At 44.5% G+C, this 27,514-nt stretch overlaps 1 protein-coding gene across 3 annotated transcripts; it reads left to right on the forward strand.

The window, feature by feature from the left end:
• The first annotated feature begins 6,632 nt into the window (after positions 1 to 6,632).
• On the forward strand, positions 6,633 to 26,519 carry PAS1 (FKBP-type peptidyl-prolyl cis-trans isomerase family protein). Of its 3 annotated transcripts, XM_048675837.2 has the most exons (20): positions 6,634 to 6,911; positions 7,424 to 7,508; positions 8,315 to 8,384; positions 8,872 to 8,969; positions 9,152 to 9,274; positions 10,947 to 10,979; positions 11,273 to 11,331; positions 16,187 to 16,268; positions 16,680 to 16,838; positions 17,732 to 17,789; positions 18,488 to 18,636; positions 19,249 to 19,346; positions 19,419 to 19,488; positions 19,745 to 19,804; positions 20,592 to 20,648; positions 23,092 to 23,160; positions 23,338 to 23,415; positions 25,387 to 25,488; positions 25,565 to 25,636; positions 26,023 to 26,519. In XM_048675837.2, exons 1-20 carry the CDS (start codon positions 6,841 to 6,843, stop codon positions 26,302 to 26,304), a joined length of 1,875 nt encoding a protein of 624 aa, XP_048531794.1. In that variant the 5' UTR covers positions 6,634 to 6,840; the 3' UTR covers positions 26,305 to 26,519. The 3 variants fall into 3 exon arrangements, with proteins under 3 accessions (XP_048531802.1, XP_087376996.1, XP_048531794.1); XM_048675845.2 differs by lacking the exon at positions 23,092 to 23,160 and having other exon boundaries at positions 6,633 to 6,911; XM_087520870.1 differs by lacking the exons at positions 23,092 to 23,160; positions 23,338 to 23,415 and having other exon boundaries at positions 6,633 to 6,911.
• The last annotated feature ends 995 nt before the right edge of the window (positions 26,520 to 27,514 follow it).

A 27,514-nucleotide genomic window follows, 5' to 3' on the forward strand; every position in this document is an offset into this window, starting at 1 on the left:
TTTCTATTGAATTACAATGTTGTATGTATTGCTATTCTTTAGATTACTCACCTAGCAAAGAGGAAGAGGCATGCTTGCGTGGATCGGCTTGGGTAGGTTGGTTGGTGATGATATGTCTATTGCGACCAGCAGTGGTTATTTCACTACCACTACATCAGAGAGACAAACCCGGCTGTGGGATCAACATCATAGGTATAAGAAGAGAGCAAGAGCTTCGTAATTCTGCATCGAGTACCTACTATCACTACATGTTGTATAGATCACCTATGTATGTACCAAATAGATGTACCCTTTCTTGTATGAACTACTCTACAACGAATCAAATCTTGGGACGACTTACCAAATATTACAACAAAAAAAACTAAATGGCTTATCAGTCCTTATGGAGTCCTTATGGCGCGGCGTGCCGCCGCGCACTACCTGCTAGTAAGGCTTTATAGGTATAATAAACTTTCGATTGGTAACGAGTGCTTTTTCAATAAAGTTCAATTCATTGATAGATCACCCTGCAACTCAAATTCTTTGATCACCACGTCACCCAACCAATATGGAAAAGTATATATTTGAACCAAAACATTTGAAGCTTTTTATTAAGACCAAAGTTACATTAGTCGATAATTCAAAATGGTGCCCATCACTAGGGCAGCTCACTATAATCCTAGTCAGTACCCATAAAGAATGTGTTGTCATAACTCATAACACATTCATAAAATTTGAAGCCACGGCCAAAATTATGTTCACACTCTGTAAGTGCCGGTTAGGAGGGAAAATCCTATGTGACGCATGTTGTCAAGTTGTTCAGCTTTCGCACACACATTCGCGAGCAAGGGACGATCTGGGCCGGCCCGCCCACCGCTTCTGCCATCCCGGTTTTGGGAACCTTCCATGAGGTTCCTGAACCGGTTTTTTCTGGTTTTGGGAACTTTCTAGGATGTTCCTGAACCGGTTTTTTTCCTGTCTCAATTTCTTTTTCTTCATGTTACTTTTTTTCTTTTCTCTCCTTTTTTCTATTTCTTTTTCTTTCCTTTTTATCCTTTTCATTTTTATTTCAAAAAATATTCGCGTTTCTTGAAAATCTTTCACATATTTATAAAAAAAATGAATTTATAAAAATTTGGGAGTTCGAAAAAATTCTCGTTTTTCAAAAAATGTTTGTGTTTCCAAAAAAATCACGTTTTCAAATTTCTTCCGTAGTTTCATAAAATGTTCTTGTTTTAAAAAAACCTTTTATTTTCCGTATATCTGTTTCTTTACTTCATTTTTTCTATTTCTTTGTAATTCATTTTTCTTCTCTTTCTTGTTCTTAAAAATTTCAAATTTTGTTCAAAAATTCAAACAATGTTCAGAAGTTTAAAAAATGTTCCTGTTATTATCTTTTGTTCCAAATTCAAAAAACAATTCTCCATTTTTTATAAAAATGTTCGCATATTTTATAAAAATGTTCACCTTTCAAATATTGTTCATAATTTGAAAAAATGTTCGCGCTTCCAAATTTTGTTTAGTAGTTTGAAAAAATGTTCCTTTTTCAAAATTCATTCGCAAAATTTAAGAAAAATGTTCGTATTTTCCAATTTTGTTTAATTGTTTCAAAATTGTTTCCATTTCAAAATTTGTTTGCAATCTGTAAAAATTTCTCTGTTTCTAGTTTGGTTTGGGAGTTCCAAAAAGTGTTCGCCAATTTTTAAAAAGTTCATATATCCAAATTATTTTTTGGAATTTAAAAATGTTCATATTCCTTTTTCGTTGTTTCTGCTTTTTTTCTCCTGTTCCTTTTAACTGTTTTAAGAATATTTCACAGTTTTAAAAAATGTTCTTGATTTCATAAAAACTGTTCATGTTTTTTAAAAAATGGTCGAAAATTTAAAAAATATTTTCATTTTCAAATTTTCTTCTGAGTTTGAAAAAATGTTCTTGTTTCAAAAATTGATCACGGATTCGAAAAATGTATGCAATTCCAAATTTTTGTTCAGAGCTTCAAAAAAATTTCCGTTTAACACAAAATTGTTCACATATTAAAAATGTTCGTGATTTTCAAAAGGTGTTAAATTTGTTCACATATTCAGAAAATGTTCGAGCTTTTTATTTTTCTTCTCAAATTTGAAAAGTGTTCGCTTTATAAAAAACACTTTTGCAAAATAATATTCATGTTCGAATTTGACAAAGTGTTCGGATCTACATTACCTTTAGCTTTGTGCGCCATAGTAAACAAGAAAACTTATCTATCCCGTTGGCTTTGCTCCAGCGCGACCTACGCGCTTATCTATACCTACTATTAAAAGGAATAGATATTCTCGGTTTGGTTTTGTTCTTTACGTTTGGTTTACACACGTTAAGTGATCTGGGCCAGTTACTTGTATATTGATGGGTCTTTTATGGGCTTTCATAGAGAGACCGCGAAAAATAATTGGTTCAAAATAAATCAACATTGTGGGAATTGAACACAAGACCTCTTGTCTATCTCTTAGATGTAACAACAAAGACTTATGCACCTTTCATATTTACTAATCCCAACTCACTCTAAATATACGAGTGGCAGTCATCATGTTTATTTATTTATTTTGCGAGAAAAGGAGTTGATATTAAACGGCCAAATTACTGAAAGTCCACACAGAAAAGGAAATTACAACCAAGCCCCTCTGCAACCCGACTACGCCGACGCCGTGGACGAGCCGGTGACGCGTCGTTCGCCGCTGCTCGCTGACGCCTTGGATCGAAGCAGCCCCCGTGCAAAACAGAAAGTCTCCGATCAACGGTCCCTGAGGACCTACACCCATGGCCGCCGTCGTCGTTGCACCGCTCAACATCGCCTTCCTTCTCCAGATCTTCAATCGCCGGAATCGCCATCCCTCGATCTCCGGCATGGGGGAACCGTGCACGGCCTCTCCACCGAGCAGCGAGCACGAAGAAAGGAGCTGGTCCACCGGAATTTCGCCGTCGAAGGGGAGACCAACAACTGCAAAAAGCCGATCAAGTCGCACTGCCGCCTCCACGGCGCCACCGGCTGGCTCCCTAGGCACTCCTACACTATGTACACGCTGCAAATCGGGTCTCCCCAGTCCTCCCGCCGCCGGAGCGTCCGGCGGAGGGCGAGGGAGCCGCCGATTCGGCAATGGCGAGGTGGAGAGCCCGGGGTTCGCACAAATCGCCCTTCGTTCCTGTAGATGGGGAAGGGTGATGGGGAAGGGTGAGGTCCAAGGCTCATGTTTAGGGAGAGCTAATTAAGCGAGTGAGCTAATAAAGGAAGGATTGTGGGCTTAAATATAATACTTAAACAAATGTGGCTAATTAAAGAAAGGATTATGGGTAAATTGGTGGAATAACTATTAGAAAGACTGTGGTCTTAATAAATTCTATATGAAGGATTTGAGGTAAAAAGGTAGGATAATTAAAAGAAAGGATCTATAGGCCTTAATGTGTTGGGGCTATTAAATTAGAAAAGGAAGGATTTGATTTCCGACTAAAACAGGTGAGGACTTCATGGTAATTATGAAAGGATCATACTTAAATGTCATTAAAAAGGATTGTATTTAAATGAAATCAGTGGGACATTACACCCCATAAAGAAAATATGAACACGACTAAATTGCGACGTATTTTTTTAGGGCAGTACTCTGCGCCGGCGCACCGGCGGAACGTTTCAGCCAGTCAAACCAGAGCCGCTCGATCTGGACGCGCGTAACTGTCAGATCTGCCCCGCATCTCCTATCGCCATCCTCCCCACGGGAAAAAAGAGGAGAAACAAAAAAGCAAGCGCCGCCGCCGCTCGCGGGATCCCGCACGCTGGCATGTGCTGCTCTCGCTTGGACCACCACTGCCCCTGCTTGTCGCCGGCGCTCGCAGCCTCACCGCCTCTGGCGAACCAAAACACCACCCGCCTTCACCGCCGACACCGGAGCAAAAAATGACGGTTCCAGCAAAATCAAAAGACGGTGGTAGCAAATTTTTAGGATGGTTCCAACAAAAACAAAGGGTGGTAGCAAAAACTCCTGATGCTTCCAGAAAGACTCTGGCAGTAGCAAAAACTCTGATGGTAGCAAATGGCATCTCCGGTAGTAGCAAAAAATTGAGACGGTTGTAACAAAAAAAGCCATCGCTGCCGTTGAGCAACACCGCCGTGGGTGGATGTAGCAAAAGATGTCTTCAGTTCCAGCAAAATCAAAATATGGTTGTAGCAAAAAAAGACAGGAAAAACAGAAGATGGATGTAGCAAAAATCGACAAAACACCAGTAGTAACAAAAAATCAAAACGGTTGTAGCAAAATGGTTCATCAGTTGCAGCGAAAATCACCTGGTAGCAAAAACTTGGACGGGTGAGTGGTAGCAAAAGCATGGGCCAGTTCCAGCAAAAACAAAACATAATTGTAGCAAAAAAAGAAGCAAGTTCCAGCAAAAAATGAAGTTGGTTCCAGCACCCGACATAGTCGGTAGTAGCATCGGAGATCGCTGGTTCCAGCACTTGACGCAACCGGGGTTGCAGTTTGCTGTCGTGCTGGTTCTAGCATCGCTGCAGCCAGTGGTAGCATCCAGGACGCGCAGGTTCCGGCACTGGATGCAGACCGTTGCAGCTTGGGTCGAAGCTGCCGATCGGCGCTGGAGAAGCCCGTCGCAGCTCGGCCACCGGAGGTCCAACACCTCCCGCTGCCCGTCGCAGCACGGCCCCCGGGGACCCCCAGCTAGCACGGCTTCAGGTGAAAGGAGAGGAGAGGTGGGGAGCGCCCATGGCGAAGGAGGCGGAAGAAGGAAAGGGAGAGGTGGGTAGCCCCGAAGGGGATTTATGGCCGATGGGAATTTGTAGCGAGAAAAATCTAGAACGGAGGAAGAAGATAAGGAAGAGAAAGGGACAGAGCGGTGCGGGGCTTCACTAGATGCGTGGATTTGTTTTTATCTCACGAGGCGTGCGTGACCGGTCGAATCTTCGGCCGGCGCGCCGTCTGGAAACGTTTACCATTTTTTTATGTTCATTTTGTAGAAGGACGATGATGCGTTGCAACATGTTCTTCATAATGAATCCGATACTGTGGGACATTATGCTTGTGCAAAACATTAGTTTTCCCCGTTGCAAGGCACGGGCATATGTGCTAGTAGGACTTAGAGCATCTCCAGTCGTTCGGCCCCCAGGGTGCTAAAAAAGGGCGGTCTGAAGGCGAACCGACGCTAGTTCGGCCCCTGGGGGCGACCTAGCTCCCAGTCACGCCCCCAGGCGCCGCCTCCAGGACGCGAAAAATTCGAACTTGGTCGTTCCCGCTCACAAAAGGCGCCACAAGTCGGGCGATCGCAAGCCACAGTTCGGCGTACAAAAAAATAGAGCGACAGAAGTTCGCGTGCGCATCACTCAGCGGGCTCTGCCCCAGGTGTCGGCGGAGTTGGCGTGCGTGGGCTTGGCGGTGTCGGAGCAGCCTCTGCGCTGGGCGGCGCCGGCGCGACTTCGGTGGTGCTGGGCGTCGTGGAGGCGTCGTCACGCGGGCTTGGCGGCGGCGTCGGCGTGTGCGTCGGCATCGGCGTCGGCGGCCTTCTTGAGGGGAGCTGGTTCAGGATGAGGCCACGCTCCGCCAAGTACCACGTCTTGACCGCCTCGTCGGTGCTCTGGAGCATGTCCGTCCCGCCCAGCAGGAAAGCCAGGTCGGTGTTTCTCTTCTTCGCAGCGACGTTCGTCCGGAGCAGGTCGAGCTTGACGGCGCCACTCGACATCAACGCCGACCACCGCGCCTCGGTCTTCTCTTCACGAAGGACGGCCCGGGCCTGCGCGTCGGCGAGGCAGTGCTCGATGGACTCCTGCACTCGAGCGGTGGCCGTGTCGGCGTATTTTCCCTTCTTGGCAACTTTGTTGCCGTCCGGCCGCCCTTCCGATGCGCGAGGAGTCGGCGTGTCCGGCTTGTAGGTCTCCTTGGCCTTGTCGAGGGTGCGTCGAACTTTGCCCACTTCTCGCATTTGTCAATGCGTTTGTAGACGTGGAGGTACTTGAATTCGGCGCCTTGCCGACCCCAGGGCGTGGCTTCCGGGTGGATTCGTCATCCCCGCGTGAGCCGCCTCGGCCTCGATTTGGCCCGTCGAGGCAGCCGCAGCCGCGCGCGCCGCGTTGTCGCGGGCCTTCTTGGCGATGGCCCTGTTCCGCCGGTCGGCGGTGACAGCCTCCCGCCACTGAACTTCCGCCCTCCACTCGGCATTTGTCATGCCCGGTGGCTTGGTCGGCGGCGCCCTCGGCTTCCTCTGCTTCGGCTGGGCGACGGAGGCGGTCGCGGTTGCCACCGCGCGGGGGGCGACGTACTTCTTCGGTGGCATGGCGGCCGACTGGGAGGGAGGCGAGCGGGAGGGAGTTTGGCGGGAGGAAGGAAGAGTACGGGAGGGAAGTGGGGAAAACGCGGGAAGAAGCGGCGGGAACAGGCGCTCGCCTCGCCGACAGGGCGGACCCACGCGTCCTTTTTGCTTGTGCCGGCGCCCCAAACGCCCAGGAAGCCGGGTTCGGCCTGGGTCCGCCGGCACCAGTTTCGCCCCGAGCCGGCGAAAAACGAGGCTTCTTTTGGCGTGACTGGGCCGTTTTTCCGATGCCGGCGCGACAAAATCGTCTGAGGAGGGTCTGTTGGGGGGGAGATGGTCTTATGGACTTATATGGACCTATGCGATGTTTGGCCAACCGGATCGCGTGGTTTTTCTTTGGATCCTTCGCCGGCCGTGAGCGTTGAAGCGTCCAAGTCCAACCCAGTCTAGTCTAGGTGAGCGGCGCTGCCCCTACCTCAACTGCTCCCAGCTCTGCCATTAAACGCACACATACGCGATTGGAGAGGAGATCGATCCCCTCCTCCTTCCGTATCTGCATCAGCCGCTGTTCCACGAGCTTCAGCCATGTCCCACGACGATCCCCCGCCGGCTCCCGCCAAGAAGAAATCGCCCGCCGAGGAGGCGGCCGAGAAGAGGTCAGCACTACCCCCCCCCCCCCCCCCCCCCCGCGCCCCCGCGGCAATCCGTACGGCTAGGGACTCTGCAGCGAGGCATGCATCAGAAAATTGGGCAGAGAGAATTTGTTCAACGTGCGGAATTTAGCTGGATAACAGGGGCAGAGTCGCGGAAGTTCTTACTTAGCTACCTAGTAATGTACTCCCTCCGTTCCTAAATACTCCCTCCGTTTCGAATTACTTGTCTTGAATTTGTCTAGATATGGATGTATCTAGACTCATTTTAGTGCTAGATGCCTCCGTATCTAGACAAATCTAAGACAAGTAATTCGGAACAGAGGGAGTACTTGTCTTTCTAGGCATTTCAACAAGTGACTACATACGGAGCAAAATGAGTGAATCTACACTCTAAAATATATCTACATACATCCGTATGTAGTAGTCATTTGAAATGTCTAGAAAGACAAATATTTAGGAACGGAGGGAGTAGTAAGCTGCAAATGGGTTTTATTCATGCCTTGGTTGTGCTGCAGGAGGGAGAAGCTTACTCCTGGGAGTTTGATGAAGGCGGTTATCCGGTCAGGCAGGGGAGACGCGACTCCTGCAGATGGAGATCAGGTCAGGGCCGGTTATTTTCCCTTCGTTCCAAACCTTTATTTGCTGCAGACTATTGTGACATAGGGCTTTGTGAATCAAACTTTTGCCATCTTACTACCCTCAGCCTTTCTGGAAGCCCAATGCTCTCGAGAATTTTATTGCTACTGCTAGTCTAACTTATGAACAATTGAAAAAGTATGTACATTGACCACATGGTGTATGTGGTAAGCAACCTCAAAACAAACAATGTCAAGAATAAGTATGTACATTGAATTGAGAGTACCTAGTAACGATGTCTCTGAATGATGTTTGTTCAGGATAGAAGTTTGTTCGTCACCGGGTGGGCTGGGCTGGCTTTATAACTCTATGTATTTTCTGATGACAAATACCTCTAGTTCTACATCACTAAATACTGGAAGTCATATGACAAAAAGCTGGTGCTCAATGGAAATATTTCCTGCAAAGGTTTTCATGAAATGCTTTACCTTAATATAAAAAGGTTTTAGGGTTTAGGGCCTTTGTACTGTTATTGTTGAATAATGAAGAAGTCCTTTAATTCTAGTTGATCGAGCCAATCATCAATTTGTGCAATATCCATCTATTCATTTAAAAACGGATGATCACATCACGGCTCAAATTTTGAGGTGCTGTTCAGCACTCAAGATAATACAGACGAAATCATGTGCCTTTATGTCCTATAAATGTTCAGGGCCCTCGTGATGGCTTTCTCGACCTTTCACTGGACAATCTCTGATTTTTTTTTTTGTTATAGGAGACAGTGGGACATTTCGTGGTCAAACTCTTTGTTAATTCTAGTCATTTTGCAGGTCATACTTCATTGCACTATTCGAACCATGGAGGGCATTGTTGTGAATTCTACAAGAAGGGAACATGGAGGTGATTAGGCAAAACACATTTAGCACAGCACTACATATATACAGTTCTTTTAGTTTACAAACACCATCAGGATGCTTCGGACTCGACAGATTCTTATCTTCATAGAAATTTAGTGCTTCCATAGCCATCTTCCAGTCGGTGTAGCTTTCAAGTATCAAGCTACAGATTTGCAGTCTTCTAATAGCAGATATAACATTAAAGTTTGTGCATGCTGCGAATAAAGAAAAAAAACAGTTCAGTGATATCGAGCTTTGCTTGTTAACCCTTCCAGTAAAAGCACTTACACTATGCTTCCTTTCATCTTGCATTACGACATATATTAGGTTAGACGAGATAAATGTAAAAACTTTTGTTAGGATATCTATCTTATAATTCACTTTCACTGCCACATGCATTTATTAGTATCTATACCTTTCTCTTTTTTTAGGTACTCAGCTCAGTGTATTGGGGCTCTAATCATCTCGTTTTACCATTATTATTATAACAGGAAAAGGAATCCCACTCAGATTTGTGTTGGGGAAAAGCAAAATGATCCTTGGCTTTGCTGAAGGCTTTCCAACGATGCTGAAGGGTGAAATTGCTATGGTATTCTGTTAAACAGAGTGCAACTTGTAAATTAAATAACAAGAATGTTGTAGGAAGGGCACATATTTCTGAGAATGCTATGGTTCAAATATGCATGTCCTGAATTTGCAAATATCTACTGCTGTCTCTAATCCCCCCCCCCCCCCCCCTCCCCACCCCGTGGTCACAATCTATCTTTTCAGTTTAAAATGGAGCCGAAAATACACTATGCAGAGGATGATTGCCCGGTTACACCTCCAGATGGCTTCCCAAAAGATGATGAGCTTCAGTTTGAGGTTGAGATGTTGGATTTCTTTAAAGCCAAGGTTAGTCTTGTTATGATTGGAGCATGATACGTTGTATATATTTCGGAATCATGATGGTACAATGGTTCTGATATATTTTCAGCCATTAATTTCCTTTTGTACTTCTAAATCGATCAATTTCAGCATGATATGAGTCTGAAGAGTTATGCAATTTATGTTAATTAAGACTCTGTTCGCAACATAATAGCCACCTAAAAGAGCTGTTCGCCCTGCATGCATCCTTCTGCTGTTGCCGTGCACATCATTGCTACTGTTTGCACACGATGCTTGCCCCACACCATAATGATGGCTTTCATGGTTACCGATTATTTCTGTTACCATCTAGGATGTTGGGCCAATATATCTCACGAAGAACTACAACATCACCATATGTGTAATGTATCAGTATACAGCATAATAAACTGTGTGAACGATAGAGATTTGTATTTCTATCTTTCATGATTAGGTGAATGATATCGATCATGACATGGCATCCCCTATGGGAACTATTGAGTTAAGTGCAACACGCAAGTAAGCATGTTGGTCAGATAAACATATGGTTCATATAAGCTCCATTCGCCAAGTCGATGCCCTAATTATTTTTCTCTCCTTCTAACCCCCGGTCATGGTTTAAAAACCGAACCGGTGAGACTGTCGATTCAGATTTTCAACGGTCAGACCACCAGCTCATTGGTTAATTGACAACCAAAAACAGCAATATTTAAGCTAATTTTTCAGAAAAAATGACCCCAGATCAAATGGGTAGACATAATATTTGATGTAATCCATTAATAAATCACAAAGTGTTGCTAGCCCAGTTGGTTATTCGGCCTTTAGAGTGCCATGGCTCAAGGTCAAGGGTTTGATCCCTAGTTTATGCACCATTTTCTTAATATTTCCCTGTTTTTTTTACTAAAAGACCAATGCGTCATAAAAAACGGACAAGGCTCCGGTTCTGATTTTTCTGATCAGACCGCTGGTCCGGTCCGGTTTTTAAAACTATGCCCCAGGTAGTTGATTTCCTGACTCCATGGCTTTGTACTCACTGCAATGCCTAGTACCAATCAGTCACATCAACAACAACAACAAAGCCTTTAGTCCCAAACAAGTTGGGGTAGGCTAGAGGTGAAACCCATCAGATCTCGCGACCAACTCATGGCTCTGTCACATGGATAGCAAGCTTCTACGCAGCCCTGTCCATAGCTAGTTCTTTGGTGATACTCCAATCCTTCAGGTCTCTCTTAACAGACTCCACCCATGTCAACTTCGGTCTACCCCGACCTCTCTTGAAATTCTCCGCACGCTTTAGCCGTCCGCTATGCACTGGAGCTCCTGGAGGCCTGCACTGAATATGCCCAAACCATCTCAGACGATGTTGGACAAGCTTCTCTTCAATTGGTGCCACCCCAACTCTATCTCGTATATCATCATCCCGGACTCGATCCTTCCTCGTGTGGCCACACATCCATCTCAACATACGCATCTCCGCCACACCTAGCTGTTGAACATGTCGCCTTTTAGTCGGCCAACACTCAGCGTCATACAACATTACGGGTCGAACCGCCGTCCTGTCGAACTTGCCTTTTAAGCTTTTGTGGCACTCTCTTGTCACAGAGAATACCAATCAGACACATAATAATATTATTTGCCACATTCGATTCGGTTATTGACTCTAGTTTTCTCTCTCTTTCAGGTCGTGACTGAGGATTTAGGGGTTGTAAAGAAGGTAAACAGACATTCTATATTGATAGCATAAAATATATTCAGTTTTATCCAGTTGGGATTTTTAAATACTTTATTTTATTTATGTTTGGAGCACCTGTTTGATATTTTTTGTGCTTTCCAAAGTTAGCATAGTAAAAGGATTCATATATTCAGTTTGGGATTCCCCAAATGTTATCGGCATCCTTTACTCCCATGTTAGACTTTTTTTGTTGGTTATACAATAAGAGGTCAAGTAAATGAGAGCAGATGCTTCAGCATTGTGGCAAACTTATCATTGCCCTTTGGATGTGGCAGATAGTTGATGAAGGCAAGGGGTGGGAAACACCTAGAGAACCATATGAAGTGACAGCACGGTAAATGTTTATTTTACTCTAAATCTAATAAATTTGCTTAGTGCTTGGCAGCGTTAGCACATAGTTTTTCTTTCTTTATGGTTAGTGCCCAAATGCTACATAATTGACTTCTTTAATATGACTACTAGAAAACTGAAGTGTAAACTGAAATTGTAGTTGCATTTGATGATACAAACATATAATGGTCAATTTGCACAGAAAGGGATGAGGGGATACAAACCACTGAGACTATAAGGACGTGAGCCTAGCTCACTTGGTCGGGGGAGTGAATGCAATCCTACTTCTGGGTTCAAGTCCTCATGGACATGAATTTGTGTTCCTATTTATACTGTTGGGGGCTTCCCTTGCAGTTTCCCTTCAAAAACCACGAGTAAATGAACCCACCTGCTTGTCGACTGCGTCTTCTGGCATCTAGTTTGGTTCAAGGCGCTGTCATGGATAAGATCTACGGCAACAGCGCCATCTCCGGCGGGCGGCAAAGAATTCGCTGACTTGTTGAGAACAATGGTTGTGGTCACTCCCTCTGCGCTGAGGCACGGGACAAGCTCCATCATGGATTTGGAACCGAAGGAAACATATCTTTTCCTCAATGATACCCCAGCCATACTCGACCTCCTAGACATGATCGACTGCGTCTTTTGGCATCTAGTTTGGTTCAAGGCGCTGTCATGGATAAGATCTACGGCAACAGCGGCATCTCCGGCGGGCGGCGAAGAATTCGCTGACTTGTTGAGAACAATGGTTGTGGCCACTCCCTCTGCGCTGAGGCACGGGACAAGCTCCATCATGGATTTGGAACCGAAGGAAACATGTCTTTTCCTCAATGATACCCCATCCATACTCGACCTCCTAGACACGAAATAGGCAAACCCTTGGGTCACACCGTCCTGCCCAATGGTTAGACTTAGGGCTCTTTTTGTTCACTTGGCTGTAGCCTACTGCAGACTCGTGGCACAGCTAGGAGAAGACGAGATGGAGTCTCTTGTCAATAGAGTGATTGTGACTGAATCTGAAACTGCAAATGAGTATTGATGTTCATCCTGAATATGCCCAAGATCCCGTGGAGTGGAGCTGTCATGATGGCCACCTTCTTCATCAACCGCATGCCATCCCGGGTGACGGGTATGAAATCACCGTGTGAGTTGGTTTTCACAGAAAATAAATTCCCAGTTCTCCCCAAGGTGTTTTGTTGCACTTGTTTTGTTATTGGGTATTCTTCAGGACAAAGAGGTACAAATGCCGGAGTTCGTCTGAGAGACGGACATTTGTGAGCATGGATGTTACGTTCCGTGAATCGGAACCCTTTATGGTGAGAAAACTTATCTCAGTGTCTTGTTTGAAGAACTTGACCAATGTCTCCTCCGGAGATTGGTCAAGAGGGGAGAGTAGTACACACAAATGGAGATGCAACAATCACCTTTAGTAACTCATGTGGCTCCTGCGATGCAAGCACCAGCTTCCACTGATGATGTGCAGGTTGGCACACAGACTCAGACTGGTAGTGTGCCGAGGTGGGCAAGAGAGCAAGAGGAGAGCTAAAGGTGTATTCACGGAACCGTGCACCAGCTCAGATTGGTAGTGTGCCAAGGTGGACAGCAGAGCAAGAGGAGTAGCTAAAGGTGTATTCACGGAAGCGAGATGATGGTGTTGCACATCAAGGGGAGCAACTAGATCAACCACTGACGGAACAACAGGGTAATAATGATGTGATCTCCATCTCCTCTGACGGGGATTGGGCTAAAGGATCAATTAAAGGAGAAAATTGCTTTGAGGAGAACTCGAGCAACAGCAGGGATACCGGAGAAACGGTATGGATTCGATGACGATGATATTGCAAATTACGTCTCCCATGAAGCATTATCTCCAGCCCACAAAGCATTTATTGTTTCTCTTCAGTCTGTGTCAATTCCGATTGACTAGAAGAAGGCAAGGAGGACTCAAAGTGGCGGGCGGCAGAGCTGGAGGCTCTGCGTAAGAATAAGACATGGGTACTGACACCCCTTCCAAAAGGAAAGAAGGCAGTCAACTGCAAGTAGGTATACACTGTGAAGCAAAATGCAGAAGGAAAGGTTGAAAGGTACAAAGAAAAGCTTGTGGCGGCGACCGGGGGGGTGGGGGGGTGGGGATAGCCATACATACGACATTGACTACTATGAGACCTTTGCTCCAGTAGCAAAGATGAACACCGGGAGGGTTCTGATCTCATGTGCAGCAAATTTTGGCTGACCTTTACACCAACTTGATGTGAAGAGTGTCTTCTTGCATGGGGACTTGCAAGAGGAGGCATACATGGAGATTCCACGTGAGTTCTCGACTTCCGAGACTGTTGGCGAGGTATGCAGGCCGAAGAAAGCCCATTGCAGACTGAAGCAGTCTCCAAGAGCTTGGTTTGACAAGTTTAGACGGGCGGTGTGTGACATGGGGTATGGACAATGCAATGGTGATCATACATTGTTTTATAGAAACTCTAAAGGGAAAATAAACATCCTTGCAGTTTATCTTGATGATATCATTATCACCAGTGATGTTGACAGAGAGATAGCAAGGTTAAATGGGTGTCTGAGTAAGACCTTTGAAGTTAAAGATCTTGGTCGACTCAAGTACTTTCTTGGTATAGAAGTGGTCAAGTCTGGAAAGGAATAACTATTTCTCAAAGAAAGTATACCCTGACCTCCTCTATGATGTTGGTGTTGAAGTATTGTCTAACCCTTTCCATCAGTTCAGACTTTTCGTTGTGTTGGCTAGTGCATGAAGCTTAACATGGTATCAGAGCCTAAGGTCTTGAGTTCAAGTCCTGGCTTTCGTAGTTTATTTAAAAATTGTTGCTCCCCCCTTCCTGTCCACGTATAGGCCTCTTGAGCCATACCTTTGAGTCTATTCATGTGTTGAATTCCCGTGTCACACGTGAGAGGGGTGTTGAAATGTATATGTGGATTGCCTAGCCCTTTTCATCACTTCGGACTTTTGGTTGCGTTGGCTAGTGCATGAAGCTTAACATGGTATCAGAGCCTAAGGTCTTGAGTTCAAGTCCTGGTTTTCATAGTTTATTTAAAAATTGTTGCTGCCCCCCTCTGAGCCATACCTCCGAGTCTATTCATGTGTTAAATTCCCGCATCACATGTGAGAGGGGGTGTTGAAGTGCATATGTGGATTGCCTAGCCATATCAGAGCTAATGTCTTGAGTTCAAGTCATGGCTTTAGCAATTTATCCAAAAATTGTTGTCGCCCCCCATTGTCCACGTATAGGCCTCTTGAGCCATACCTCTGAGTCTATCCATGTGTTGACTTTCCGCGTCACATGTGAGGGGGGGTGTTGAAGTGTATATGTGGATTGTCTAGCCCTTTCCATCAGTTCGGAGTTTTGGTTGCGTTGGCTAGTGCATGAAGCTTAACAGTTGGCATGTTGGGTTGTCGACTGTGCAACCCCAATTGATCAAAACCATAAAGTGACTGCCTAATCACGTGGTTGTCGAGCCGCTGCTCTCCCCTCTTTGGTCGGTTGCTGCTTCCCATCTTGCATCGGCTGCCGCTCTTCGGCCGACTGCAGCTGCCCTTTTCCTCTGTCAGCCCACTACTTCTCTAACCCGGTCAGCGTTGCCTCCTGATTGGGCTGCTTCGTCCCCTCCAGAGATCTGGCCGCCCCGGTCAACGCTCTTCGGAGATTGGGATGCTTTGTCACCCTCCACAGATCGGGCCGACTCGGTCAACTCTTCTTCTATATGTTGATGACATGATCATCACCGGTGACAACCATGAGTACATGCCTTTGTTAAGGATGTCTTAGTGAGCAGTCTTAGTGAGCATGCCTTTGTTAAGACATGCCTTTGTTAAGGCATGTCTTAGTGAGCAGTCTCTTATGTTTGATCTTGGCTCTCTTTGCTATTTTCTTGGGATTGAGGTTTCCTCTACCTCTGATACCTTCTTTATTTCCCAAGAGAAATATATTTAGGATCTTCTTGCTCGTGTTGCTCTTACTGATAAGTGCACTGTTGACACTCTCATGGAGCTCAATGTTCAACTCCGTGCTTCTGATGGTCCCTTGTCTGATCTGACGCGTCATGGGCATTTTGAGCCAGTTTGTTTCTGCTCCCACTTCGGTTCACTGTAGTCACCTTCGTGTTCTACGATATCTTCGTGGCACGATCTTTCAACGTCTTTTCTTTTCCTGCTCCAGTTCTTTACAGCTTCAGACCTATTCAGATGCTTCGTGGGCTAGTGGTCCCTCAGATAGCCGTTCACTTTCTTCTTATTTTCTTGTTGGTTCTCTCATCGCGTGGAAGATGAAGAAACAGACTGCAGTTTCCCATTTGAGTGCGGAGGCTGCGTTATGACTTGGTTATGATGGTTACTTACTTCGGGAGTTTGGTGTTTCTGTCACTACACCCACTCCCCTCCTGTCAAACAGTGCAGGTGAAGCATGAGCTCCCCAAGCATATTGGTGTTAATGCTTCTTTTGTGCGTGCTGCTGTGCAGGATTAGGTTATTCCTCTTCAGTATGTGCCTTTCGAGTTACAGTTGGCGGATTTTACGAAGGCCCAGACTAGAGCGCAACATGGATTTTATCTCTCCAGACTCAGTGTTGTGGATCCACCCTGAGTTTGAAGAGGGGGGAGGGAGGGGGGGGGGGTTAGAGTTATACTATGTTCCATTATAGCTTGTATAATTTCCCTGTTGTATGAGGGGTTTCATGCATATTTACCACCTGTACATCTATATATATACTGGCCATTGGCCCCCAGGAAATACAAGTTGCATATTTCCTAACAGTTGCATTTACATATTCAGCCTACTATGATATTACTTACCTTCTTATGAAAAATAATTTAACTAGGACATTTTTGTTTGTCATCTCCAGGATAACTGCAAGAACAGCAGATGGAAAAGAAATTCTTCCCAGTAAAGAAGTGCCATATTTCTTCACTTTGGGTAAATCTGAGGTCAGTGGCATCCTTGTTGCATGTAGTAACAGCATAGGGTATTAATTTTGCGCTTTTGGACATTCTATTGTATCTTATAGGAATGCAAGATATAGGTATATCATGCGCTTGTCTAAACACTTCTGTCCAAATTTGCAACTTACTCCCTCCGTAAAGAAATATAAGAGCATTTAGATCACTACTTCAGTGATCTAAACGCTCTTATATATCTTTACAGAGGGAGTATTTGAGAACCACATGGTGCCCACTGTACGAATTATTTGGGCTATCTAGTTTAGGTCTAGCATACTTGGTGTAATGTAAAACTCATCTGCTGATTCTATCATTCTAAAATGCATAAAAAGCTATATCATTCCCATTGATTCTCCTAACTTCTGTTTGCTATGCATTTTTTTTCCTGTTTTAGTTTAGGCACCTAAAGGCCTTGAGATGGGAATTGGAACAATGGCACGCAAGGAAAAAGCAACTATTTATGTTACCAGTACCTATTTGACAGAGTCCTCAGTAATGCCGCAACTTGAAGGCCTTGAAGAAGTTCATTTTGAGGTGGAACTTGTTCAGTTTACTCAGGTATAGTCATAATTAGCTATTAGACACTTCCATTAAACACTTGTTTAGAATTTGAATTACGGCCTATGGTCTTCTAGGGGGTTTCCGTTACATACCATAGTATTCCTGCTTTATTCGGGCTGTGTTTTTGATGGAATTACATGCTCTCCTTGAGGATGATGAAGTTTGTCTGGTCATACTTTCTTTTATCACCAAATGACTATGATTCATATACTACACTACAACTGATTTTATGGGCTGTATAATGAAGTAATTTGTTACCCATCATTTGTGATGCCACACCATGGTCTACTATCCATTATAACATAAATCTAAATCAAGGCGCTAGACCCACAATTCGCTTCATCAAAAGTCTAAAGCATGCAAGGTAGCCTAGTCAATTTCCATATCTAACCAATCACAACTAACGACTGGCAAACCATCAATATTTGTGGCTTTTAAAATACATCGAAGAAATTTATTACCTAGGAAATTTGGAAATCTCATGTTACTTGAGAAAGTTGAAGACCAAAATCGAATTATTATGATTTTCTGGCTCATTTAAAGAAGCAGTAGAGAACTGGATATTGATACTAGAGTTGTGTCATGGCCTAAAATATCCAATATGGATAACTGACATTTTTTTATAAAAATAAATTCACTTGGTAAGGGGTGATAGGGCCATCATAGGTACTCCAGCTTACCTAACTTTTCAATGCACACAGGTTCTTATAGCTGGTAGTGTAGATACAACACACTGAAGGCTTCTTACTCTAGTTTACTTTATCGAATACGCACCTAATTGTATTATACTTTACTGTGATTCATTTGTTCATCACTAGAATCTTCTTTTAGCTATAACTATGCGTATAACATACAAAGTTATGCTAACAGTTTGTGTGATGTAATAATAGGTGAGGGATATGCTTGGTGATGGACGCCTCATAAAGCGCCGTGTAGTTGATGGAAGTGGTTGGTAACCTTTTGTATTTTACATGTTGATACTACCTATGTCCCCTCTGGTCCCAACACCTTTAACCCTTGTAGTGTAGCAAAATTTATCTTTCACAGAATTATACTATAAATGTTGCTTTCTTCCCTCTGTCCTTTGTAGTGTAGCAAAATTTATCTTTCACAGAACTATACCGGAAGTGTTACTTTCTGTCCTGTGTGTCCACCTACTGAAAACTGGTACCTTTCGATTTTCTTGTGCTTGGTTACTGTGATACTTTAGAGGATACACATTTTTTAGCTCTTTTTACCATTTGAAGAATTTCAATGTTTTACTTTATTAGTAGAAAATCCATTAAGTACAGATCTAAAAGGTAATAAATGTAATAGCACATTTGTCTATTTTGTTTAAAATCTCCCTATCTCCTGTTGTCCTTTTTTTACTTGGAATGATGGATGGTTTTCTGTTTGATTCAAGTAATAGGTCTAAAAGGATACTGGAATACAGATTAAGAACATAACTAAGGAGTGAGAAATTAGACAAAACTATTTGCTATTTATCATGTTAATTTTACTTTATAAGTGCAAGTTCGTTAATAGGGTGGTCATTGTAGATTTTTAATCTTGATGAGTAGTACATGAAGTTATCATTTCCCGTTCTTGTTTTACCATGTAACACGCTTACTTAAGCTGCTTTTTGTTTTCTTCCAAAATATCAGGTGAATTTCCTATGGACTGCCCCCTTCATGATAGCTTGTTAAGAGTTCATTACAAGGGGATGCTCCTTGATGAACCAAAGTCAGTATTTTATGATACACAAATTGATAATGATGGGGAACCATTGGAGTTCTGTTCTGGAGAAGGATTGGTAAATATTATAGCTTTTATTTTATCTACATAATCAATCTTAGTTACTTTATTAAATCTTGCTATCAGAATGTGGCAAATGGACAACAAAAATAATACCGACCATTTTGTTTCGAGAACCATGGGTCTCCGAATCCTACTTTTGTTTCCTATTTTTTAAAGTATCACTTAGACTTTATTTAGTTCAAAAATAAGAATTTACAATACAGAAACTGTGAAAGTTGATCACATATGGCATCGACCTTTAAACTTTGTATATGTTAATAATTTGAACTCCCAATAGGGTTTCAGGGCTTCGCTTCCAAATTGATGGTTCTGTATACTTATTGTCCTTTCTTAGAACTATTACATACTTACTTGAAAAAATAAAATGGGACTTTGTTATCACATAAGTACTCCCTCCGTCCGAAAAAGCTTGTCCCTCAAATGGATGTAAGCTTGTCCCATTTGAGGGACAAGCTTTTTCGGACGGAGGGAGCAATACTTCTATACACTTCCTGTTATCGTTTTCTCTTAGAATTCTGTTACTACATATCTCTAGTATTGAATGTTAAAATATGTTTCATCCTATCAATTGAAGAAGAGTAACAGATGTTTTGATGCATTGTCGTAGGTTCCTGAAGGATTTGAAATGTGTGTTCGACTAATGCTTCCTGGTGAAAAATCTATTGTCACCTGCCCTCCAGATTTTGCGTATGATAAATTCCCAAGGTCGTATCAACCTTTACATTCGTAATTTTTTTGGCAATGAAGCTTTTTGAATAATCGGATATGGTGCAACAGGCCAGCGAATGTTCCTGAAGGAGCTCATGTTCGGTGGGAAATTGAATTACTTGGATTTGAAGTTCCCAAGGTATGAAACCATTTGTTTTTCTGTTGCTTTTTATGGTGTCATAGTACCATAATAGACTGTGTTACATGCGTCACATATGTGCACAGGTAAATGCTAATAGTTTCCCTTGGGAGCTTTCTCATAACTCAGTGCAACATTTACCTACGGAATTATTTCTATTATTTATATATTTAATATATTTTTTCTTTGGTTATGCTTGTCATATGATTTTAACTAGTGAATTTTCTTTTCTCAAATGATCATTGTACAAATGCAGGATTGGACTGGCTTGACCTTCAAAGAAATCATGGAAGAGGCAGATAAAATTAAGAACACGGTATACTTACAATGATTATATTATCTTTAATCCCGCCAATTTGTATTCGAGTGAGACTTGTTAAGCTTCATGCACTAGCCAACGCAAAACCAAAAGTCTGAACTGATGGAAAGGGCTAGGCGGGCTAGGCAATCCACATATACACTTCAACACCTTTTCTCACTTGTGACGCGGGAAGTCAACACGTGAGAGGCCTATACGTGGACAGAGAGGGGGGCAGCAGCAATTTTTAGATAAATTGCGAAAGTCAGGACTTGAAGTCAAGACCTTGGGCTCTGATACCATGTTAAGCTTCATGCATTAGCCAACACAACCAAAAGTCCGGGCTGATGGAAATGGCTAGGCAATCCTCATATACACTTCAACAAGACTGTCGTAAATGCACTTTTGCAGAAAATGGGTATATGCAAGAAACTTATGAGACATCTTTGCATAAAAATTTAGTTTCTCTCTTTCCTTTCTATTTGGACAAATTATTTCAACTGCTATTTAAATGTTGTTTGCTAGAGCAACATGTCAAATGAATTTCAACCAAGTGTCTTGCAATCCTGAAGATGGTTATTTGGTTTAAGATGCCATTAGATGTATAGGCTTATGAGAATCCTGAGCTTTCCTTTGGGCCATCAGCTGGGTCTAGTCTATAGTGATTTTGAGCTCTCTTTTTTGCTAGAGTTTGAGCCTACATTCAACCAGCACTTAGTTACAAAGTATTTCATAATTTTGATCTGGTACTTCATTATTGTTTTAGATTTTAGACAACTGACTTTAAACAGAATCGCTTTCACAGGGTAACAGACTATTTAAAGAAGGAAAATTTGAACTTGCAAAAGCAAAATACGAGAAGGTATGTCCACTGGTACTTGAAGTTGCTGTGCAATAAATTGATTACTTCTATTTATTATATAAATTGAGTCTTAGGTAGCGATATTCATCTGTGTCTCTACATCTTTCCTAAAAACAACTATTCTTGTTTGCAAAGATGTTCCCGGGCATGGCCAGGAAGAGTAGCCAGTCTATTCATGTTGTATGTCGGTGTTATATTATTTCCCTTTGATTCTTTATGCAAGTTTAACATTCTAACAACATATACCGAAAAAGGCTTTCGCCCCGCTTTATAAATAAAGCAAACCACCACGGCCACAAGGTATCACAAATGTCCACCCACCCACCCACCCACACACACACACACACACACACACACACACACACACACACACACAAAGTCACACAGCATAGAGTACAGGAGGGTTCTGCTGAGGGCACAGCTCAACAAGCCCTGAAAACGAAAACAAAGGCGGATAAACATTCTTTATGCAAGTTTAACATTCTGACAACATATAAGAACAAGCAAAGTCCAAAAGAGCTAAAAATAGGCCAAAATAGCATGTGCTAAGTGCCTAAGTTCATCTGCTACCCACCAGAATTGATTGCTCAATATACAGATTAAATTTGACACTACATCTGCTGAGTTCATTTCAGATTTTTGGAGAAGTGCACCATGCACTTCCTTTTCTTTTACAAAAAAGGGTTGGGGTTGAGGGAAACCTGTCTTGTCCAAAACTGACGAGATCTAGTAAACTGGTTGATGTAGGACCAACCCCTAGGGTGGCCTGATCTTCACGAATTGGAGAGGGATTTGGGGTGTATTGTCTGTATTCACGAAGAACACGGGACAAATCCACAAGAAAACACGAGAGAACACTAATTGGACAAGATCCACACCAAGTATCCCTCAGATCACAAGCCAATACATGAGGTGCATGTAGATCCAAGAAAAACAAAGAAAATAAAGGATAACTAGGGTAGTCCTTCCCCAATCTCTAAGATATGTGAGGGTCTTGAGAGATGGTCTTCTCCAATCCAAAGGATGTGGAGGTCCTGGTAATCCAAAGGGATTCTTCTCCCTTAGGAGGGCTTGATCCTCTAAGAGGAGGTACAAGGAGTCAAGGAGCAATGCTCTCTCAAGATCTAGTTTCTGCTTTGCTAACCCTAGAGAGGAGGTGGGGGAAAGGTATATATAGTCCTAGCTACGAAGAGCTAAGTGGGGGAGGTGAGAGAGGGGATACATAGCTCGTGGGCCAGATTTGCACGCAGGCACATGCTGGCCTGTCCGGGTCGCAAGCCTGCAACTCGTCCGGATCAGGGCTTCCACAGGCGCCACTCGGAGGGCTCGCTCTAGGAGCTGTACTGTCCGGGTTCCAAGCCAGGCAGTCTAACTTCACCAATTTAGCTTCCGTTGCCTTGCGCGTGGTAGCCAGACGAAGGGCCAGATGGTGATCCAGAGGAGGTTTTTGTCCGGCTATAGGCTGGATAGTCTGGCTACTGGATTCCAGCTGCCCATCTTCTCTCTTCCATCTCCGCTTCCAAGCTTATCTGTGTATGGTGTGGGCGTACTCTTGTGCGCACTCCTCCTTGACTTGCGTGAAGCTCAGCTCAAACCTATGTATGCATGAAGGAGGGTCAAGTAGTATATCACCCATGAGAGAACCAAGTAGACACACATAAAGGATGGAATTCACCTTAGTATATGTGATGTGTTGGCAATGAAGCCAAAGCCATGGTGATGACCCTAGGGTGCTCCGCACCACTAGTTTTCTCAGTGGAGCCTGAGGTTTGTGCGAAGTGTCGAAATTCTTCAATTTGAATCTAAATGTTAAATGTAAATGAATTAAAGCGATATTGACAATAAACAAGAGATAACACCACAGCTATGCCAACGTCACGGCATGAGCATGCCGTTGTGGTTCTTAATTATAAATTGACTCTCATTTTAATCATGGTGCTCCATGCAAATTCTGCAATTCATGTTGTTGGGATAAATGTGCTGGAGTTCAGGATATCTCATTGTACTAAGATTATTATTTTGGCGGAGCTTAGCTCACATGATGCAAAGTATATGGCAAAAAGCATTTTACAGGGGGGTTGGGAGATCTTTTTTGTCAGTTCTAGATTTTTTTGTGCAGCCCCATGTATTCAGTGAGATAGCACAAAGTATGCAACTCCATGCAGGTGTCCACGGAAATCCATGTTTGTTTCCCCCCTTTTGTTTGGGTCCATTAATTTTTTCCTTCTGTAAATATGCTGTGGATACCTTTGTGCTCATTTTCTTTTAATATAGTGTACCCTTTTATTTTGGGGCTCCCCTTCTGTTTTCCAGTTATAAAAAGAAAAGTCATGCTAAAACTTACTTTGCTTGTCAAAAGAAAATGCTTGGATGTGAAACAAGCCATGCCAACAGCTCTTAAACTTTTTGCTGACTTTGGTTTCCCTACCCTCTATGGATGTAGTTGCTTAGGGAGTATAACCACGTGCATCCTCAAGACGATGAAGAGGGGAAAATCTTTGCCAATTCAAGAGTACGATGATACTCTATTTTCCAGCTTTCTCCTACCATACCGATTGATGCACTGACCACTAGATCACCCCCGCCCCACCACCCCACCACCCCACGCGCACACACATTTCTCCTCCCATTAGTAGTATATGTTTTTCTACTTGTTGCTGTTAAACCTTTTATGTTGTTACAAATGCAGAGTTCTCTACATCTAAATGTAGCTGCTTGCTACCAGAAGATGGGTGAGTACAGGAAGTCTATTGAAGCGTGCAATAAGGTAATTCACTGAAAGGAACTTGGGCATAGCTTCTCACGCCATGGGGTACTGGACCCGTCCGGATAGGTCCTTATTGGTTTCCATGTCTAGTTTGTTTGATTAGTTGAGTCGGTTCAAGTCTTCCCTAGCCTACTGCCAAGCTGCACTATAAAGCTATACAATTTAACATGTAATTAGGTATTGAAGAAATAAACAGAGAAAAGGGGATCCTCCCTCCCCGCTGCCAGAGGGCGGGGCCGGGCAAAGCCCGATCGCTGCCTGCGGCGGCGGGGCCTCTCTCGTCTCTTCATGCGGGGTGGTCGGCGTGGACCGACGGCCCTGGACCTGGTGGCGGCGCTTCCGTGGGGCTCCACCGCGCGGCGTCGCATCGGCGCTGGTGGTGGCGCGCGGGTGCGATGGCGGCGTGACAGGCATGCCCTGGTGGTGCACGGCCAGTGTGGTGAAGGCAGGCTGCCAGATCCAGACGCGGTGGGTGCGGGCTGCGGGCGGTCATCTCCGCGGTGGTGGTCTGCTGGCGGAGGTGGCGGCGCAGCGGTGTGGGTCTCGCCCTTCTTCTCCTCTGGTTTTAGTCGGGGGCTGGAGGCAGGCTAGGGCTGCTGGTGGTGGGTGTGCGCCCGCCGGATCTGATGCATTTTTCCGGCGGGCGGCACGGGTTGGCGCAGTGGCCCGGCGTGGTGGCTGCTCCGGCTGTGGGCGGCGGCGGCGGGGTGGCTCGGCCCTCTGGGTGTGGCGGCTTCCATTCGTTGAGCCGACATCACGGCAGTTCGGCTGCGGCGGCGGCTGTTTTTTCGGCGTCGGCTCGTTTGTAGGCGGCCCGTTTCGACCTTCGGTCACTCTCCTCGTCGTCTGGTTGCTACCATCGTCGAAGGTTCGGTCCTCCCCTGGCTACGGTCCATCGCTCGTCTCGCACTCGGCAGCAAGGACCGAGCTCATCTCGCGCCCGGCAGCAGGACCGACCTCGCCTCGCGCCCGGTGCCGCAGGACGGGTCGATGGAGGCGTTGGGGGCAGCCCAGGGGTGCGAAAGGTGGATCCTTTCCGCCCGTATCTTTGGTTGGGGTATCTTTGGTTGGGGTAGCGGGAGGTCTCGAGTGGGGTGTCAAGGTCTTGGATGTCGGGGCGGTGGCCCTGGTGGTGGTTCCGTGGTGCTCATGGGCAGAGCCCATGGCTTGGTGCTGCCCGGTGGCCATGGCCGTGTGGGCGGCGTGGTCGCCGGGGTGTGGTGTTCGGTGGCGGTGAGTGTTGGCCGGGCTGAAAACCTGTTCTATCTTCGGACGGACCGGCGGCGGCGAAGCTCATTCCCTTGAAGGCGTCGTCGCGGGTATCATTGCCCGTCGTGTTGCTCCAGGGGAAACTCTAATCCTCGGGTTAGGCGGTGGCGGTGCTCTGGTGCCGTTTCCTTCCTGAAGGCACGGTTCGTCATATGTGGCTTCATCTCTTCACGGTGGCGTGTTCACGGTTGAGGACCCCGGTTGCTCTCGTAGCTCTAGGGATGTTGTTGCTGCGCTCAGCGCCTATGTATCTTGCCTTGGGTGTGCGTGTGTAGTGTTGGCGGGTGTTTGTACCGGGTTGTTGAGAATCGTTGCTTTATATATAAAGCGGGGTGAAAGCCTTTTTCGGTAAAAGGGGACGTTTTTCCTCCAGAACAGATCTATCCTCAAGGCGCCAAGCCTAAACTCCCTCGCCCTCGCCCTCCTACCATCCACCACTATGCGCTCCATAATCTAGGTTGTGACAGTGCTACCATGAAAACAGCCACATGGCCCATTGGGTGAAGGTCGGATGGACTAGGGTTGGGGGATCAAAGGTCAAATGGACTTACAGTTTTGCTCTACTCCCTCATGGATTGCAATTTTGCACTTCACCTCCTGAACTCCATTCAAGTCTGCTACATCAGCCTCTGCAAAGTATAGATTTGCACAAGGTTCACATTATTATCCTGCTGTTGTTTTGATTTACTTGTGTTTGAACAGGTGCTTGATGCAAATCCTGTGCATGTCAAAGCACTCTACCGCCGAGGAATGTCATACATGTTAGGTGGGGACTTTGATGATGCAAAGAACGATTTTGAGAAGGTTAGTGGCACCATGCTTCAGAATCATGTTTGGTTGGTAGAGGCCTAATCTATATGTAATGGCATCGCTTCATTAGATGGTAACCGTTGATAAGTCCTCGGAACCTGATGCTACAGCGGCCCTTGTTAAACTTAAACAGAAGGAACAGGTATGCAACAGAACATGCACAAACTCATACTCCCTCCATTTCTAAATATAAGTCTTTCTAGAGATTTCACTATGGACTACATACGGATGTATATAGACGTAGTTTAGAGTGTAGATTCACTCATTTTAGTCGGTATGTACTTCATATTAGAATCTCTAGGAAGACTTATACTCCCTCTGTTCCTAAATATAAGTCTTTATAGAGATTTCACTATGGACTACATATGAAACAAAATGAGTGAATCTACACTCTAAAATGCATCCACATACGAATGTGGTCCATAGTGAAATCTCTACAAAGATCTATATTTAGGAACGAAGGGAGTATTTAGGAACGGAGGGAATAGTGTTCAAAGTTTGTAACTAACAGTTGATGCACAAACAAAGGAAATTGAAAAGAAGGCAAGGAAGCAGTTCAAAGGACTATTTGACAAGAAGCCAGGAGAGATATCTGAAGTTGGTGTGGAGTCCAAGAATGGTGGCGACACGGCAGGGTCTGGCGAGGCAGTGACAAGTAGGGATAGAAATGGAAGCGGGAAGTCTAGTCCTCCGAGTGCAGAGTCAGATCATGCCTTTGATGAAGAGAGGCCAGGACTTATTGGCCGCATCTGGCCTTCTGCGAGGCGGATTTTCTCCTCCCTTGGTCTGAACAGGTGCACAATACTCTGAGCAGCCAGCAGTAACGAGAGATTTAGTTGTAAACAAGGAATTTTTTCACATATACAGTCCTCACTTATACAGAATTAATCTTGTAACATTATGAAAATCTTACCAATATATATGGACTGGAGTGATACTGAAAAATCGTGAGTAAGCACCGGTTGTTGTAACAGTGAAAATTGATTGCCGTTTGTGTCTGCTAATGCATTGTTGAAGCGAACTTATATACTGTATATTTTTCCTTACTTTGTTTGTACTTCCGCTTGAAGCGAAATATATACCCCAATGACATTTCATGAATGTTAGTTGTTGCAACATACAGAGTAAAAATACCAATAGTGTATAAATCAAAGTTAGAAACAACATACCCTAATGTTGTAGATGTGATTCCCAAGTCAGTTTTATGCGTACACATAATCCATCAAAACTAACGTCTGAATCTATCGATTTTTTATGGGCTACATAGCCCTCTAACACTGTATTCCGGTCGCTAAGCCCTCTTAACGACCTGCACCAGCCTATTGTTCAGCGTCATTAGAGGGGAAACCCTATACTACGCTCTTTGCGGCAAGTTGTGTGCAAACGCACAGACATGGCGAGGCGAGCGATTAAATGGGCCCGCCCGTTTGCGCGTTTCACTGATCCCGGTTTTGGGGGGAGCAACTAGTTAACGAGCGCTCCTTCGGGAGCCTCGCAATGATCAGCGCCACTTGACGCGCTCTCAGTCATTCGTCACGTGTCGCGCTTTGGATGTTTCCTCCGGATTTTTTTTATTTTTTTATTTTTCCACACACGTTTTTGGCTTTTTAAACGGTTTTTTTCGGGTTTTTTCGATGTTTTGGTTTTCCTCCGGTTTTTCTTAGTTTTTTGATCAAAAAAAATTTTGCGCGAAAAAAACACGTTTTCCATTTTTTTCGCAAAAGTCACTATTTTTTTCGCAAAAGTCACTATTTTTTCCGCGAGAGGCACGGTTGTGCTTTAGCGAGAGTCACGACCATGCCTTTCGAAAACGAAAAAAACGTGTTTTCTGTTTTTTTTTCTTTAGCGAGGGTCACGGTTTTGCGAGAGGCACGGTTGTGCTTTCGCGAGAGTCACGGCCGTGCCTCTCAGAAAGAGAAAAACAAAACGCGTTTTTTTTTCTTTCGCGAGAGTCACGGTTTTGCTTCCGCGAGAGGCACGGTTGTGCTTTCGCGAGAGTCACGACCGTGCCTCTCAGAAA

The sequence above is a fragment of the Triticum urartu genome, chromosome 1A (genome assembly GCF_056163025.1).
Source record: "Triticum urartu cultivar PI428250 chromosome 1A, HENAU_Tu73, whole genome shotgun sequence".
Lineage (NCBI taxonomy): Eukaryota > Viridiplantae > Streptophyta > Magnoliopsida > Poales > Poaceae > Triticum > Triticum urartu.